This window comes from Dermacentor albipictus, chromosome 1, assembly GCF_038994185.2.
Source record: "Dermacentor albipictus isolate Rhodes 1998 colony chromosome 1, USDA_Dalb.pri_finalv2, whole genome shotgun sequence".
Lineage (NCBI taxonomy): Eukaryota > Metazoa > Arthropoda > Arachnida > Ixodida > Ixodidae > Dermacentor > Dermacentor albipictus.
The window spans coordinates 189,319,570-189,336,462 of record NC_091821.1 but is presented as its reverse complement, the minus strand read 5'-3'; the positions used below and the strand labels follow the sequence as shown (position 1 = coordinate 189,336,462).

Genomic DNA, 16,893 nt, shown 5'->3' with positions numbered 1-16,893 from the left:
TATTCCACACTGCAGCCAGTGCCGCAGCACGACAAACATGTAGGATATATTAGGTGTTCTCACTCAACTGTAATAAGGGGATCTGCGGCATCTTCGATGAGCCGCAGCGATCCATTATGTATATAGGAGATGGTTTCACTATGATATCAAAGCTGTATGACTACACTTATTTAATTTTAACTTCAGCTTAGATTACATAGGAACACAGACATTCTTATTAATCGACTACGACTTGACACCGCCTATACGATACACTGTCTTCACCCGAATCGAATGCGCTCTAATTTCACGGTAGGTGTACGTAAAAGAACCGCAACTGGTCAACATTAATCCGGAGCTCCGCTCTACGGCGTGTCTTATAACCAAATCGTGATCTTGCACGTAAAACCCCATAATTAAACTTTAAAAAAAATTTAGTTGTATAAATGTGGCCACGCGGACAAAGGCGCATACTATCTTTCTGTAATCGCGTCATTGTGATTGACCAAAACACCGCCTGATGTCGACGCTAATAGCATTAGATCGCAGGTCCTTAATTCTGTTTTGAAGAAGTTACTCGGCCCAGCGTCTTTCTTTCTTTCTTCGTGCTGTCCCGTTTTATGGCTTGTGGTAGTGCTGTCACATATTGTTTAAAAAGTTTAGTTGGCATTGTCGGTATGAGAGTTATTCTATAATGTCGGTGTTGTCTTGTTTTGGTTGTTACGTTGTAACGCCATTTTGTGTGCATTCCTTACAAGAATCTCGCTTCCCTACACAAACTACGGACATAACTATAACTGCATCAAAGTGCATGTGAATGTGAGACAACGAGTAACCGGCGACGACGTATTTGAGCCAATATTTCTTTTCTACCGTGTCAATAAGAGAGAGAGAGAGAGACGCGTTAAATCCGGCCCGGCAGGCTTAGCGCTTTTCGGTTATCCACACAAGTATAGGTAAAGCCGCGAGCAGATTGCACGGCGCCGCGGACTGCAGTTGTCGCAGTAAAGTTTGTCCCGTCCCTCTCTCTAGCACGCTGTGGAGCGAACCTTTTAACGTTGTGTATCAAATCGAGGCGGATCATGTGTAAACATAGGCACAACAAGTGCGCCCCCTCGGTTGCCGCGCGCTCATCGCGATTGCCACGGAGGCTCATTGTGATTGCCACGCAGGTTGGTTTGCTTTGACAGGTCGGCTTCGGCGTAGCGCGGCCGCTGTCAGCCCCTGTGTTTGTTCCCTTTCGGGCTGCGACCACGCTGCCTCGGCGGCGGAATGAAGAGGCCGCGGGGAGAGCGGGGGGGCGGCGGCGCAGCCCCCCCACCTCCTCCCCCTCCTCGCGTTATCTCGCGTACGCCGCGCAAAAGAAAAGAAATCGTTTACGAGCGAAGCTGCCGTTTTGGTCCCCGCTCCGAACGAGCTGTTGCCGGACAGTCCACTTGGCGGCACCTTTCAGGGCGCGCCGCTCGTCGGGCTGTTTCTTTGTTCTCCCGATGCACCTCGCCTCTGGCGTCGACCGCGCGCCGCTCTGATCGCCCGACGTCCCGGGCACAATTTGTCAAAAAACACAAGAAGAAGATGACGCTCGCGGGCCTCTCTCTGCGCAGCGCGCGATCTTTTCAAGTCGCTGGAATTACAGGACCGCGCCGGTGCGCCAGCACCACTTGTATTCTTCCTCTTTGGACTCTCGCCTTTTGTTGTTCGAAGACTCCGTGTACTATATATGTGCGCGCGCGTGTATGTGCGTTCTTTCTCGATCTTTTTTCACGCAAGGGCGCAGCCTAGTTAGCACGGCATCCGTATACGTCCGCAACGGCATGCGTGCTCTGCCACTTGGCCTGTCCTCATTGTGCCCGTGGCTTCCCGGCATGGTCGGCCGACTGTACCGGTATGTACCACATAGGCACCAACTACGTGTTACCTGTAAAGCACGAGGTCGCTTGAAACAGCTCCAGTAAAGACGCAGAACTACTCTGCCAAAACTATACGCTCCCCTTCAGTTAACACAAGGTCATCTTCTGTTTGACATGCGTCTGGATACTTCTACGGAGCATGGGTCTCCGCAGGTCTTCCTGAAATAGGACGACGCGTTGGCTGTTCACTTAAATGTCAATTGTAAGCAATTGATGCCCAAACAGTACGTACAAGATATGACAGGTTAGTATAGAGTGTAGTGTACAATCGGTCCTTGGTCTGGCCCAGGCGAGGTACCTTTAAAGCATTTCGCTCCTCCCACTTGAGAAAGAAGACGAATGAAATAGCTAATCTAATTCTGGTAGCAGCCATGACTACTCACATGTGCACCTTCCGGATTCATATGAAAGCGCATATTGTTTAGTTTACATACATACACATAATTGGGGCTCTACATCTCGATCAGCGACGTGTTCTTGATAGCAATCCCCCACCTCTAGAGCGGTGGATAGGTGCTCCACAGGGCTGGGTGATCAGCATTAGTGTACTCGCACACCTGACGCTACTCTTCACTAAATTACCCAGGACTCGAACTTGACTATACGTTAACTGTTGTCACAGGGAGGAAAAGTTACTCCTGTGAAGAGCAGGCTATATACTGTGCCGAGAAGCTCGCCAACAATACACTCACGTCATTGCAGGCATCCTACAGAGCTCTTTCTGAGCCTCCAGAAATTATTTTTGCTTGAAAACTAATTGGCTGCAAATGTGGCTCGGCAACCTGTACGCCCTCGTAAGCCCATTTGTGGCAAGGTAGATTCTGGAGCAGAGACAAGTGCGAGGCATTCGTCGCCCAGCGAGTGGATTCCAACCAGAATGCCCGTGTGTTCGTCCGGACAACCTATCGGCCGGCAATACAGCTGCCATTACGACGCGTCGTGGCTTTGCCTCGCGGCTGCGCCGGGGGCTCCGAGAAGGCGCGATAGCGCGGTCAGAGCTTGACGTCGGTCGCCAGCGTGTGCCCCCGCGGAAGTCTCCCCGGGGAGCCGCCCTACGCATATGTGCGCCTGCGGCGCGTTTATCCGCCGCTGCTACTTTCCGATGCAAGGGCCAATCCATCTTCGACAGGGGCAGACAATGCAACACCTCGCGCCGTGGACGCGCCAGTGTGGCGGCCCAGCAGACTAGCGAACGCCATGATGCCGGCAGGCGCGGCCGCATGGCCGCTCTGCTGGGCCGCCGTCGAACCGCTGCTCTGGTCCTGGCCGACGATGCCTTCCGGCCGCCGCCTCGGTGAGTGCCACGCGCCCCGCTCGCTTCGGCCCGAGCCACGTGCACGCCCGTATCCAGGTCCACTTTACGAAGCAATTCGATGTCACCTAAAGGAGTGCGCGGGGTCGTGTGCTCCCGAGAGCTCTATCTTGACAGCACGGTGTCCAGGCAGAGCTCGTCGGTGCACAGCTTGCATCAGCCATTATCTGAGTGAGTGCAAAGCTCGAGGTCTTGTTCCGTAACATTTATGGCGACGGGAACTGAAAAGTGGGTTTGCCCCTCTCGCACATCCCCCCTTTGATATATACCCTGCGGCATGCGTCGTATAATCAGTATAACATACAAATGCCATATGCAAGATTTTACAGTGACAGCAGCTAAGAGCTCGAAACACGCTTTGCTCCATCCATCCCGTCACTCCGGTGTGTAGGGGTCGGCTCTCCGTCATCGTTGTCATCGTGTCGCCATGCCACCGATACCCGTCGTGCTGTCCTCGTCGCATACACTCGCGAAGAGCTGGCACAGGATTGCAAGACCTTTCACAGCGTTGGCACCAGCGTGAAGGAAGCAAGGCGGGGAACGCTGCTAGTCTCGAAGTCGTTGGTTCGATCCCAGCCTCGGCGGTCGCATTTCGGGGGAGAAACGCCCCTGTGCTTAGATATAGGGCACGTTAAAGAAATCCAGGCGGTCAAAGTTAATCGGGAGTCCCCCACTACGGGCGTGCCTCATAATCATATCGGTGTTTTGGCATGTAAAACCTCGGACTTTAATTCAATTTCTAACTTTTTAGAAGCTGCCGCTGCCCCGCGCGCTCTGTATTCATATCATCAAAGGCCATATTCACAAAGTTTTTCGTTGGTAAGGGCTGTTCGCCATTGGTCGGTTGCCTTCGATAACAATGTGTCCGTCAACATGATTGGTTGTCATGTGCTTTTAAGAACAGTTGTAGCGTAAAAAGTCTTTTTGTGAATACGGAGCCCAGGCATAACGCTGGAAATGCGATATACGAACTACCAGTACTCCGGTTATCGGCGATGTGAACGTGGGCTGCAGTAAATACGAAAACAGAAAAAAGCGTTCCTTGCGACCGTTGCAGGTAACGCACCTGCAATACACAAGCTGCTGAGCATACGTCACCTGATGATTTATTGGCATCCCTCCGGAACGCGGTGGTGACAAATACTCACCCAGCCTGCTTGAGTTAATCAGGTATGCTATACATGCTAATAATTCTAGCATTTTTCTGTGCATATCCTTAATCTTTCTTTTTTCAATTCCTCAAAACTTCACTGTCTACCTATGGCTGTAACGGATCCGGTCGTATCAATCTATTCCCAGATTTTTTTCTACTAATACTTTAAAAGTCTCTTGCTTATCTCGAATGCTAACCGGTTGATGTTTCCGTCCACTTTAATCCAAACGCTTCTGGAAGGTGTACGTTACCTACGGGTCTCGCTGGGTGAATACCTTCGCATCGTATTAGCATGTGCTGAGTGGTCTCCGGATTTTTGCTGCTGCGGACACATGTCGGACGCCGCAGTCGTCCAATATTTGGTGGCGCTGCCATCGCATGCATTCCCATGCAGTCCAAAAATATTTCGGCGAACTTTACTGGCGTACATTTTCTCAGAAGGCAAGATTAATAGACGGGGCCCAGTTTTCAACAGTTACTTTGCAGTGATTGTCCTTTGAAGCTGCGAACAGCGATGAAGAGAAGTGTCAGCTTATTTTTACCTGTGGTTTGCCTGCATGTTTGGTTAGGAACCTGCGGCTTGGCTATGATTGCGACAATGGGGCGTGGATTAACTCAAAAGCTGCTGAATGAATAGAACTGGTAGGGAATTTCATTCTGTAAATAAATCCTTGTTGGTGTGGCAAAGCGGCAAAAAATAGGAGAAGACGAGGCTCGTCAGGTGAATAAACAAGCTAAATGGGTATCGGGAAAACGTACCCAGCCCATGAAAAAGGCAGAGCTGAAACCACGCTGAAAGCCAGGTTCCTTAAGACGTCTCAGTTCTCCTGCCACCAGATATACTTGACCTGGATGCACTCCACGAATAGCGCGTGCCTCACTCGGCGTCGGTGATGCTGAGTGGCGCCTTTCCTTGTTTGAGGGAAAGTGGCATATCAGTTCCAGTTAGCTTCGCTTCTGGGACTATATCTGCAATAAGACTTACGTTAACAGCAGTAAATGCGAATAAAGAATAGCAATACTCGCTGCTGTATGCATTTCTTTTAGCCGTCAAGCGCGCCGCATTATCCAAACGGCTAATTAGATGCCGCAGGAGCTGCCAAAGATGCAGCACAATTGGACTTTCCGACCGCCTTTCGCGTTTAAGTGTTCGTCTGTGTCTATGACAGTTAAAAAGTGCTAGACAGCACCTGGTCATTAAACGAAGAAAGCACAAACACCCTCACTGACCTCGAAGCATTTCGGCACGCAATCGTCCCTCTTGTGGTCCTTTCTGTTTTGTATTATATACCGCCCCGGCCATAACTCCCGAGTCGCCATTACGGTGGGGCAACGCGCGGTAGCCGTGCACGGCGGCAGCGTTGTCGGTTATAGTAACAACGCGAATGTCGGCAAAGTTTAGGCGAGCTACGATGGCCCGTGTTGGCAATATCTGCCCCCACCAACGGCGGCTTCAGGCCTTGGCGCCCATCAAATTCGCAACGGCGCGACGCGCGGTGCCAAGCAGCTGCCGGCGGACTGCGCGCGCTCGAGCGGTGGTTCCCAGGCGTGGCGTTTTGTATGCACCGCGCATCTGGACAGCGCTTGCCCGCGCGATCCGTCGCCAGTTTGGTTGACGCGGCGCCTTATTTCGGCGCGCCGGGCAGGTGGATGCTGCTCGTGGCGGGCACCTCGGGGGCGAGCAGTTGCCGCCTTCTGTGATGTGGGAGGCAGCTGGACGCCCTTAATGAAAAGGGATTCGCCGATTATGCCAAGCTCGTTTCTCTTTCTTTTCGGGGATTTGCGCGCCCTGCTCGGTCTGTGTGTCGCGCGTGGCGGTCCGCACGCGCACCGGATGCTCATTGCGCGCGCTGGCACGCGTCGCCACTTGTCCGGCAGGTGCACTCGTTTCTTGGCGTCCCCTGCTTCCTCCAAATCAGCCGCTCATCTGCCGCTCCTTCCTTCCGCGCACAGACGTGTATCACATTGATGCTCGGGTCCGGGATGGCCGTGAGGACACTCAGCAACGGCGTTTTCCCGGTCGGTCGTCACGCTGGAAAGAGCATCTGCAGCGCTATAATCTCACTGTGACTAAAGCTCAGGCCTATACGCAAGGCTCCCTTCCTTATAGGAACGCTCCCTCCCCCCGTGCAGGGTAGCCAACCGGAACTGCCTCTGTTTAACCTTTCTATGCATCTTCTCTCTCTCTCTCTTAGCAACGCTTTTGTTTTTGATGCTATGCAAAAGAAACGCGCTAAACAAGAGAAACTTGGTCTCGGGAAACCACGTGCAGAAGGCGCGTCGAAGCAAAGAATTGGTATCTTCGATGTGCCGTCGCTGTGCTAGACTGCCCCCGGACGCTGCCTTTGTCAACGCTCATTGGCTGAAAGTAACGCCTCGGTGACTCCTGGGCAGTCCGGCACGACAATGAGAGCGTTTGTCACCTTGGCATTTAGGCACGAATTTCGATACTGGTCGGTGTGCTCCCTGTTAGAACCTCTAGCCGGAACATCGAAAATCAACCTTCTTTCTAATATGGTGAATGTGTGCATTCTAGGGAGGATTTGTGTACATTAAAACGCGACCGAAACAGTACCTCACATATATACTACACAGTCTGTGCAATTTGGAACCATCAAGATAGCTTTATAGTTCACAGTACCGCAGTAAGTAAATCAAATGATCACTGTGGCGCTCATAATTCATCATATTAATATCGTGAAATGTGTACTATGCGTGGCGTATAACGCTGGAGAAATCGCGTTTAATGATATCGTAATGGTACGTGTCAGTTAGCACGCACCCTTCTTCGCCCGTTCATGCTATACTTACTACATCAAAAATAGTTTCCCAACTAAATGCATGCTGTTTGAAGTCATAATTATAGGCATGTGTCGGTTATTTCTGGTTAAAACATGCGTACTGTTTAGTTCGGTTTTCATCGAACAGTCATTCTCAGAAAATGTGCATCAGATCGGCGACGCTTGAAACCGCAGTTTTACAGCTTGCGGAAACCAACTCCAAGAGGCAGGCTCGTGTACCTTTAGTTTCAACCTTCCTTTAACCCCCCCCCCCCCAATTTCTGTAACATAACCTGAAAGCGATACATCATAAGCTACAGGATTATAATTGAGATGCGTTCACATCGATCATAATTTTCCTATACACCTTTCTACGGCTGATAAGGGATCCCCTCAAGTCTCTATTAGAGCTTTTCACTGTGCGTATCGACATCCCTGCGCAGTTACATTGTGATCTGTCGGCAGAAAGGCAGTTCTCTGCGTTGACAACTGTATACATGAATGTCCCTAACACAGCGCAAACTGAACAACAACAAACGCAAAGCGCACGAAAAAACAGCAGCACGTAGGCAAAAAAAAGAAGAAAAAACACCAAGGCACGTGTTATCGTTTTTAGGTGTGCCTTCTCTTTGTCATCCTTTAGTTTGCGCTGCGTTGGGGAAACGAATCCGTGCCGACTTGCTGAATTCAATGCTCGGTCACTGAAGCTGCGGTAACCTGGAGGAGCGGGGTACTTCGACACACGCAGACTGCGCTGCGAGCCTCCTGTTGAAGACTAACACATTGTTGTGGTTACTATGATAAGTGTTTGTTGTCCAACAATGGCGGCTGCCATCACCTTGGACTCGCACTGGGAGCAGTGCATCTGTGGCCGGACAGTCCACTCTTTCGCGTGGGCGCCAAGAAGGACAGGGGGAAAGCAGGCCGAGCTGGCAGGGGCGCTCTCACGGGCGCATTTCCCATGCGGCCGCGGGCCTTGGCCGCAGGCGGCGGCGTTTTCGGCATTCCGGGGCGTCCGGCGCCACATTGTGAAACACTGTACGACCCATCTCCGCCGAAGAGCTCCCCGGCCGAACGACAATCGGGCGCTTTACATGACAAAAGGCGAGGACGCCTCGGGACGCAACGGCGAGCATCACCCGGACATCCCGGCACAAAGCCGCCAAAGACAATCGCGCGCATTATCGACGACCCTTCGATGATTATCGATCGCACTCGTTAGCAGGGAGGCGGGCAGGTGGCGGCGGGGTTACGGCGCGCTGCGCGCCGCTGTTATTGTGGCCATATTTTAACGAGTTTCTGCGTATAATGCTATTTGGCCAGGTGGCGCGCGCGAATCCGTGCGCTTTGTCTGGGAGACGTCGCCTATTCTCCTTGGGTTCCCCCGCTTTATCTTTGGCGGCCAGTGCGTGGTCGTTGGCTGGGGCCAATTATCGCGGGGGCTGGTCGGGCCGCTTCTCACGCTCCGTCGGAGGACACAAATTTCTGGCCCTCACGCGCGCGCGGGCAATCGCCATAGACGACAAACCGTTTTCGGAACCCCTGGAACCGATGGGCACTGCTGGGTCCGCCCGAACCTATAACGAGCTCCGTCACTGCAGGCCACTCGCTTTGGATTCCGCTTTGTCTGCCTGCCAGTGGCTATCTCTTGACGTGCTCGCGAACTACTTGTCTATGTCGTTTGCTGTCAATTTAAGAGAACTTTTCTGCAGTCAATGAGGAACTCGTCTATAGTTCTGTGGGGACTCGCCTTTCGCCTTTGCCGGTGCAGCAGGACGCCTGCTGGTTGCTGCTTCGCTCGCTGTGCAGGAACAGCAGCGGCCGCTTGTTTTGAATCACGTTCACGATAAAATTGCATTATATATGCACTTGCGCATTCACATCTGTCACTGCGCCAGCGTCAAAGAGAAACGTCAGGTTATTCTCATTTGGTTTTCATTTATTGCTATGTTTGATGATGCAAACTTCAAGCGCACTGGAAAGGCGGAAAGAGTGGAAGGAAACGGAATTGAAGAAGAGTGCGCGTTCCTGAGAACTGAGAGTGGAGAAGTAGCATTGCATTCAAGGTTCGGCTGAAGATGTTCAATGCCAGAGTTGCTCTCGGCTATTATGTTTCATTAAGCGCACGGTGCAAAAAAAAAGAAAAAAGAAAAGAGAAAGAGGAGGAAAAAATGCCGGTAAGCCTAAGAAGCGCCACCGACCACCTGCGCCAGATGAGTCCAGAAAGACCGACTTGAACGCCATCAGCTCGACCTCAGTTCTCGTTTCCATTGGCCCAAAAGCGCGAAGACATCGAGGCCAGTATTTGAGAGTCGGCCAAGTAGAGCACAATGGGTTGCCGGGCTAGTTGGTGCGAATCCATGAATACTTTGTTTAGCGCAAAACAACAGACACAAGAAAGACGACAGGACAAGGCGGTATACTCTCAACTGACATGTCAGTTGAGAGTAGCGCCTTGTCCTGTCGTCTTTCTTGTGTCTGTTGTTTTGCGCTAAACAAAGTATTCATGGCCAAGTAGAGCCATCGACATTCCTTGCACTGCAGGCACCATTCTAAAGGCGGCCCCGACGGACGCCGCGCGTTGCAGCGGAACGACGTTCGTGCTATATAGCACCATGGTTCATCATCGGTCGCCCGTCAATCACGGCGGCACGTAAATAAAGCACCGGCCCGGGTGATGCTGAGGCTTTCGTCCGCCCACAACGGCCGTATTTTCAATCAAAACAATATTCTCACTGTCTGCCCTGCCCAGCAAATCTTGTTTGGCAGGCCCGTCGAAATTGAAATATGCAATTTCTCGGCAAAACCAGCGATTTTTTTTCCATATCAAATTAACAACATGCACATTGTCACAGATCTATCGTTCGTTTACACGTATAGCTGTGCAGCAAACAGCCCGCCCATTGCGGCAAGACTGCGTTTAGCCACGAAGAGTTCAGTATGTGACAGCAAGATGTAACTCTGCAGTGCACAGAGCATATCTTGAATCTCCCGGCTGAACGGACCGAACAGAGCACTCGGATTTTCCACACGTGCGTTTGGACGCTCCACGACAAAAATTATTATTATGATGGTGATGGCAATTTAGGTAAATGATGTGATGAAGTATACTAAGGGCGGGATAATATATATGAAACGAGCCTATTCCATTCCTTTATCCTTTTGCGCTCTTCGTCAGCGCTCCGAGCGGCGTTCCGCGACTACATCATATGAGAGTGATCGGCCGGTTCTCGGCGCGGTGGACGATATAAGGAATAACATCGAAAGAAAGGAATCCGTGCCGTATCGTCGGCCTAGCTCCTTTAGGCTCCGATAGTGTGTGTAGCTGCATGCAGGATGACTTGCGTACGTCGCCTTGCAGACAAGCGTGTGGTGATTCTGACCGTTCCGGTGCGTTTTTGATATATGTATACGGTTACACCGAACAGTTTCGCCACAAGGATATTTTCCTTCGACAATAGGCCATATCGCGAAAAAAGAACGGTAGCTCGATTTTTCCCTTCCGACTCCCCCTGCGCGACATCGGGGAATTAGGCTTTTCGTATGAACAAATGTTTGAAGGCTATACGAGTGCCGCGAATTAATTTTTTAGCCTTATGGAACGAGCAGTCTGGAATCAACTGGAAAAACGTCCGTGAGCGTGTTGTATATTGAATGTCCCAATTCCAGGGCACGCAACCGCTCAGAAAGAGAGCAAAACTTATTCCCCATCTGCCATAGTTTCTGAACTTCTTCTCGCGATGGTATAATGTCACCCTATTAATTTATAAGAGCGGCACTCATTGCATTCTGTTATCTACTTACATTCACTTTTACACCGTTTATACGACGTTCCGTCGTTCGTTCCTCGTGGTCTGCAAGTTTTTTGGTTCACTTCCACCACAGGTGATAATGTCGCTCATTTTCCCTTCGTAACTATCAAGAACGGCGTTTTCTTGGTGCCCCTGTCTTGTAGACACAGGAGCCTTGGCTGGCTTCTGTAATCACCGAACACGTAAAGGAGAACGAGCAAATAAGAGGGAGGTAAAAAGTAAATAACACGCTGAGCAGTGACACCGAATCGGACCGATATACCGGGCGCACAGCAATCTGCGCGCGGACACCCGCCGCCTTTCGCTTCCGCGTCGGGCGCGCACCACCGCCGTGCGCCGCAGAGGGCCGGCTCCGAGTCGCGGTCCAGCGCGGCGAGTCTCGCTTCGCTCGTTCTTGACGAAACGCGGCGGTTTTCTCGAGCCGGTCGGCCAGCGGCCTGACTCGGGCCGGACCACGTAATTCCGTCCTGTCTCTCTTGAGACAGGGCGCGCGCGCGCGGCTGCAGGCATAGCGCACCTTGCGGGCGATGTGTCCAGGTGTGCATAGCCGCGGGCCGCCCGCGGATCCCCTTCGTTTCCTGCAATTTAGCGGCGCAAATGGCTGTGTCCCGCCGTCAGCTCGGAGATGCCCGCTGGTTAAGCCCTCCTCGCGCGAGCAGGAGAGCTCCGATCGAGCGCGGCTTTTCCATGCCGCTTGATTGCGATTGCGGCCAAGCGTGCAGCGGGGGCCCACCGCTCTGCTCCCGGCCCGGCGCTCTGCTTTTATCCTTGTCCCGTATTCTGCTGGGTTTCGCTTCTTCGGGTGTGATGCCTTGCTTTCCGAGCGCCGACAACCGAAGCCTTTCTGTGCCCACTCAGCCGCCTGTTTGATCTCCTTTTGCGCAAGCGGTGCGATATATACGCTCTTTATTGTCCAGCCTTTCCCTGGGTGCTCGACCGCATTTAGGTCGCATTACGCAGCCGTTTTTACCGATATGCTACCGATATGAATGACGAGTTACATTTTCTTTTTTTTTCTGGACCAGGTGCAGTGTCCATGACTACATTTTAATTTTCGTGTTTCCTTTGTGGGTGGGTGATAAGAAACATTAACGCGACAATATTGTGAGAATTCTGTCATGGCCCCCCTCGCAATGCAGTGAAACATATACAGCTCTGCGAAATAAGTTCTTTGGCGAGTAGGTGCCTGTTCATGAATAGAAAAATAAAAATGAGCACGTAAAAAGGACAGGTCCTGTAGTCTTGTTTGTGCTTTTTTTCGTGCTTGTTCTCTTTTTCGTATTCATTGAACTATATATCTCATATAGAATGCATGAGCAGTGCACGCGTAATCTCCCATCCACGTGGTTCTTGTGACAAGTGTTCTTGGCAAGCGTGCGCATATAGAATTTATTTAAAGGGCTATTTTTGTTTTCACTGATGGTCTCAGTATGAGGACACAGAGGGACAAGCGAAAAGCATAGAGTGCTGATAGATGGTAGTAGCTTCTTTGCTACCCTGCTGCACGGCGAGAAAAAAAGATGGCAGGGAAGGATGAGCGGGACTCGGAAGTCGAGGACAGAAGCATCCGGGGTTGGGGGGGGGGGGAGGGGGGCGCATAGAAAGAAAGTACTAGAGTGCGGCCCCTACATGATGTAAAATATACACGGAAATGCTTGTGTCACCTTTTTGAACGAGTATGGACGAGTTTGTTGTAAAGTCATTTCTTGTCGTCCAAGAGGTTGAGTGCAGTGAAAAGTGACTGCCTCTGCTTATGGTACATACCATGGACAGTGCGCACAGAATACGATCGGTCGTTCCCTGGCGACCGCAGTGATCGCAAGTTGCGCCGTCGGACATTCCGGTGCGAAAGGCTTTAGTAAAAGCTCTGCCTTTCTAAACGTAGTTGTCAGAGTAGGTCAGTTCCGCCAAAGGTATCCTACATTGAAGCAGAATTAAAGCAAGTGCACAAGTAGTTCATAAACGCTTAACTTCAATCAAGTCGGCAATGAGGAGATCGGCGATTTAGAAAGTTCTTCAAGCACAACCATTTTTGACCAACAGACAAGGTTTCAAGTCACCAATGTGAATTCTCAATCGTCATTTGACAGCTGGGGAGCTTAACATAATTTAAAACTGTACAATGCGGTATAATACTGAAGCGCGTGTAGTAGCCCCAGCGAAAATACAGAGACCCATGACTCGTATCTTATAGTTTCGGCAATCGGGAATCCAGGAGTTGCCCTTCTCTTCGCACCCTTTTAGTGGCCACGATTTCTCGCCAAGGGCCTACGGGAAAAGTGGCCGATCCGCAGCTATTGCGACTGCTTCCGCGTGTCCAGCAGCTCCGAGCAAATGCCTTTCCATTGTACATACGCTGCCCCTGGCGCATCAATCTGCTGTTTGCACACTAGGCCGTCATGTGGAAACATGGTGTGCGCGCGAGCCGTGCTTGTAGAGCGCCCTCTTTTTGTATCGTCACAACGGTAGAGTGTGGAAAAATAGCGAATGGGGTGGGGGAGTCGAGACCAGTGGGTCCGCGCGCGGTGACGCATCTCGGCCGGGCCGCTCCTTCGGAGGCGGGCCCCGAGTGCCGAACAAGGAGTCGAGCCACTCGGGCGCGCAACAAAGGCCCGACGACGGCTCTCCGCGCTGAGGAGGCTCGCTCTAACAGGGCAACTGTCATCGAGCCCCCGCGTGCCCGGGACGCTCCCCGTTTTTAAATGGGACGTAATGAATGTCCAATTCGCTGGAAGGCCTGCGTCTCGGAGAATGGGCCGCCGGCTGCGGCCTGAACAGCGGCCACAACGGGGGCTGCAGCTGGACGGCCGACCGTTGCGGCGACCGCCCCCAATCGAAAGGTCAATGGGGCCTGCGCCGCCGACGCCTGGGGAGCGCGCGCGCGCCGCGGGGGCTCGTGCAACTGCTTTGTGGCGCCGCGCGATTGAGACGTTCCGTGGGCAAGGCGAGCCTAACGGGCCGCCTGGCCTCACGTGGGAACCTGGTCATCGCGAGATGTCAGCTGGTGAGGGGACACCCGCCGCATTCCCGAGGCTGCGCGACCACAACAGGTCAGCAGCTGCTGTCCCCACTCCGTCCACGCTTCCCTTTGTTTAGGGAGCACATTAACGGCAACCATTAAAATGCGACCAGCATAGAGAGAAGGAGAAAGAAGCTCGTTCTTCCGAACGAACCGGCGCTGTATACAGAGAGTCGCAAGGCGTGTTCATATAGTAAACTTGGCATACGCTTTGAAGCACGTTGAAATAAAACTCAACTGAACTGAACTCACTAAGAGAATGGTGGAAAGTAAGGAGTTTCAGCTTCTGCCTGCGAAAGACGTGGCTTGGCGGATAGTTTCGGCGAGACGAATCTCGAAAGATAGAAAATAACAAAGGTTGGATAGAGGAAGCTTTGACTCGCTTGCAGTCTAGACAGTCGCGCGTCTCTGCGCAGCAGCAGTTGATAGGCAATATATGTATTTAAACTGTACTCCTCAGGCGATAACATGCCGCTGAGTTCACCGCTCTTGTTGCGCGCACTGAGCGGCAGTGCGTATGTTTACAGCGCAGTTGATCGGCCCCGTATTCCAGGACGGCGACCTGGCGTAAGTCACATGCGTAGGCCCCGACTCCTCTGGTCGGCGGCGACTCGAGGCAGCACGCGCATTCCGCAGGAGCTCGTCAGCGCCCCGCGAGGGGTGCCTGGCTTGCACCTGCGTGCACCGCTTCGCGTGGCCGTCCGGGAGCAAGGGTGGTGCCGCGGGTGTCCCGCCTGCCCGTCGTCTTCTCTGCGCAGAAGCCTCGCCCCGGCAGTCCGCCGCCGCCCCGTGAGTCGGTGACGAGTCGACGCCGTTGTGCCTGCAGTTTCCGCGGGCCACATTCTCCGAGCTTCCCAGCCCGGGCGTTGGCCGTGGTGACTGGGAATACGCCCAGGGCGGGAAATAATAAAAACAAGACGACGGTGCGACAGTCCTGAAAGGTGGGGGCCCGCTTCATTGAGAGCCGACCTTGGCTCGGTCGTGGCCAAATGGAAGGCGGCGCCGCGGCGGACCAGAAGCGTCGTCGTTCGACGGCGGCCACCCGGCGTGCTCGGGGCCGCCCCCACGCGAGAACAAAACCGGAGCCCGCACCAGCTCCCGTGAGACTCTCCGAAGACCTTCATTAAAGTCCGGGGGCTGACTGTCCCCGGCGGAGTACGCTGGACGCTCGAGCGCGCTTCTTCCCCGTCCATCTCGGCGTGACGCCTTCGGTGGACTGGCCGCTGATGGACCCGGCCGCAGGCGCTGCCGGCGACAAAGGCACTCGCGACCGCTGCAGGCTCTCGCGCGGCCAGCAAACAAGCGGGCACCGGGGGCCGCCCATTCGCTGTCCCCACGCAGCCCCGTGCTCTCTCGGCGCTCCTGCGCTACTCGCTCTTTTCTTTTACTGGTCCCACCCAGGCTACGCGTTCCTTCGCCGGTCCAACCAAGGCATGGGCCGAGTTCAGCTGCCATTAGTTTCGGCTGTTCATGCGAAGCGCCTCGCGCCGAAGAATTCTCCGGGCGGTTTCGGCGGCCAAAACTGCGCAATTTAGGAGAGCAGTCCATGGCGCTTTTCTAACTGCAATTGTTAGAAGCGAGAAGATTTAGCATTACGTGCAGCCTCGCAAATGTTGTGCAAAAAAATTCATTACGTCTATCGAACTCCTAATACACTTGTAATAAACACGCGGCAGCCGTCAAATATTCCAAGTGCCCGTTCAAGCTTTCTTTGACTGCGTCTGGGGGAAAGTGAGCGACAGGATGTTCCAATTTTCGAAGTAGCTTTAGACCGCTGTGCGCCATGGATAGAAGAGGAAGAGGAAGGGGGGGGGGGGGGTCGAAATTCGACGCTTTACTTTGTGAAAAATATTAATAAATCATGGGGTTTTACGTGCCAAAACCACTTTCTGATTATGAGGCACGCCGTAGTGGGGGACTACGGAAATTTGGACCACCTGGGGTTCTTTAACGTGCACCTAAGTCTAAGTACACGGGTGTTTTTCGCATTTCGCCCCCATCGAAATGCGGCTTACTTTGTGAAAGAAGCAGGAAAGCGAGGTATTACATGGACAGCTCGGCTTCTGGTCGGGTGCACTGCACTCTTAATACCTTACTTCGAAGATTCCCGCGCGTTGCTTATGGCCTTGTACCTGTAGGCGGCAAGCCACACTTCTCACATATCTCTGGCACGGTTCTCTCCCATAAACATGAAGTAGTCTGCGGAACATTCGCGCACACTTAAGCGGTATACGGCGCCCAGAAGGTTGACTGTTCCCACGCGACAGCACCTGCGAGAGGAAGGAGGGGGGGGGGTGAAGATGTGCTCTGCGCCTCGCAAACCGAGTGCCGTGATTTGCCGCAACGGGCCGCAGTATATGCCTCGAGAGCATTTCGTATACTCCCCAATTCCTATTCGCACCGAGTCGCTGTGACGCAAGCACCATCGTGCGGTGGATTGCCCCACGCGTATGAGTCTTTCAAACAGTGGCCCTCCTTCCGGCCGCCGTCATTTGCGCCGGTCATAATTGATGTCGAGCCTGACAATTGGGCGAAGTGGCACGGTGCGCGCCTCCCTGCAGCCCATTCCTCGGCGCGTTCTTCCTGGACGCGGCGCTTTCTTCCGCTCGCTTGTGTCTCCGCAAGGACCGCGGCGAGTGCCTGTCGAAACTCATTGTCGCGCAACGATCTGCGCCGACCACTTTCCGGAAGCCGGAACGAGTTCATTCGGCTGGTTGATTATCGGCCGGCCTCTTCAAGAGCGCTTTCTCGGCGGGACTCATCACCGCCGCCGCAGACGCCAGATGACGCCGATCCTCTTCTTCCTCCCTCTAGTGGCGCTTTAAAGAAAAAAGGGGCAGCGCAGCGGGGCCTTTGCGGGGGGTCCTCGACCAACTGGAAGCCGCGTATCGCCCCTGCGCCGCCGCCGGCAGCATCCGGCGGTAGTTA

General features: G+C 53.1%; 1 protein-coding gene across 19 annotated transcripts in view; it reads left to right on the top strand.

Annotated features, from left to right (window-relative positions):
* Window positions 1-16,893, top strand: part of L (zinc finger protein Lobe) — a 287,693-nt gene that overhangs the window by 228,166 nt on the left and 42,634 nt on the right. The window contains exon 1 of one of the 19 annotated variants that reach the window (XM_065426795.1): window positions 3,033-3,183. The exons of the other annotated variants lie outside the window; for them this stretch is intronic. Within the exon in view, the coding sequence (XP_065282867.1) occupies window positions 3,087-3,183 (97 nt within the window). The 5' untranslated portion in view covers window positions 3,033-3,086. Of the gene's footprint in view, window positions 1-3,032; window positions 3,184-16,893 lie in introns of those variants that run through there. 19 annotated transcript variants of the gene reach the window in all.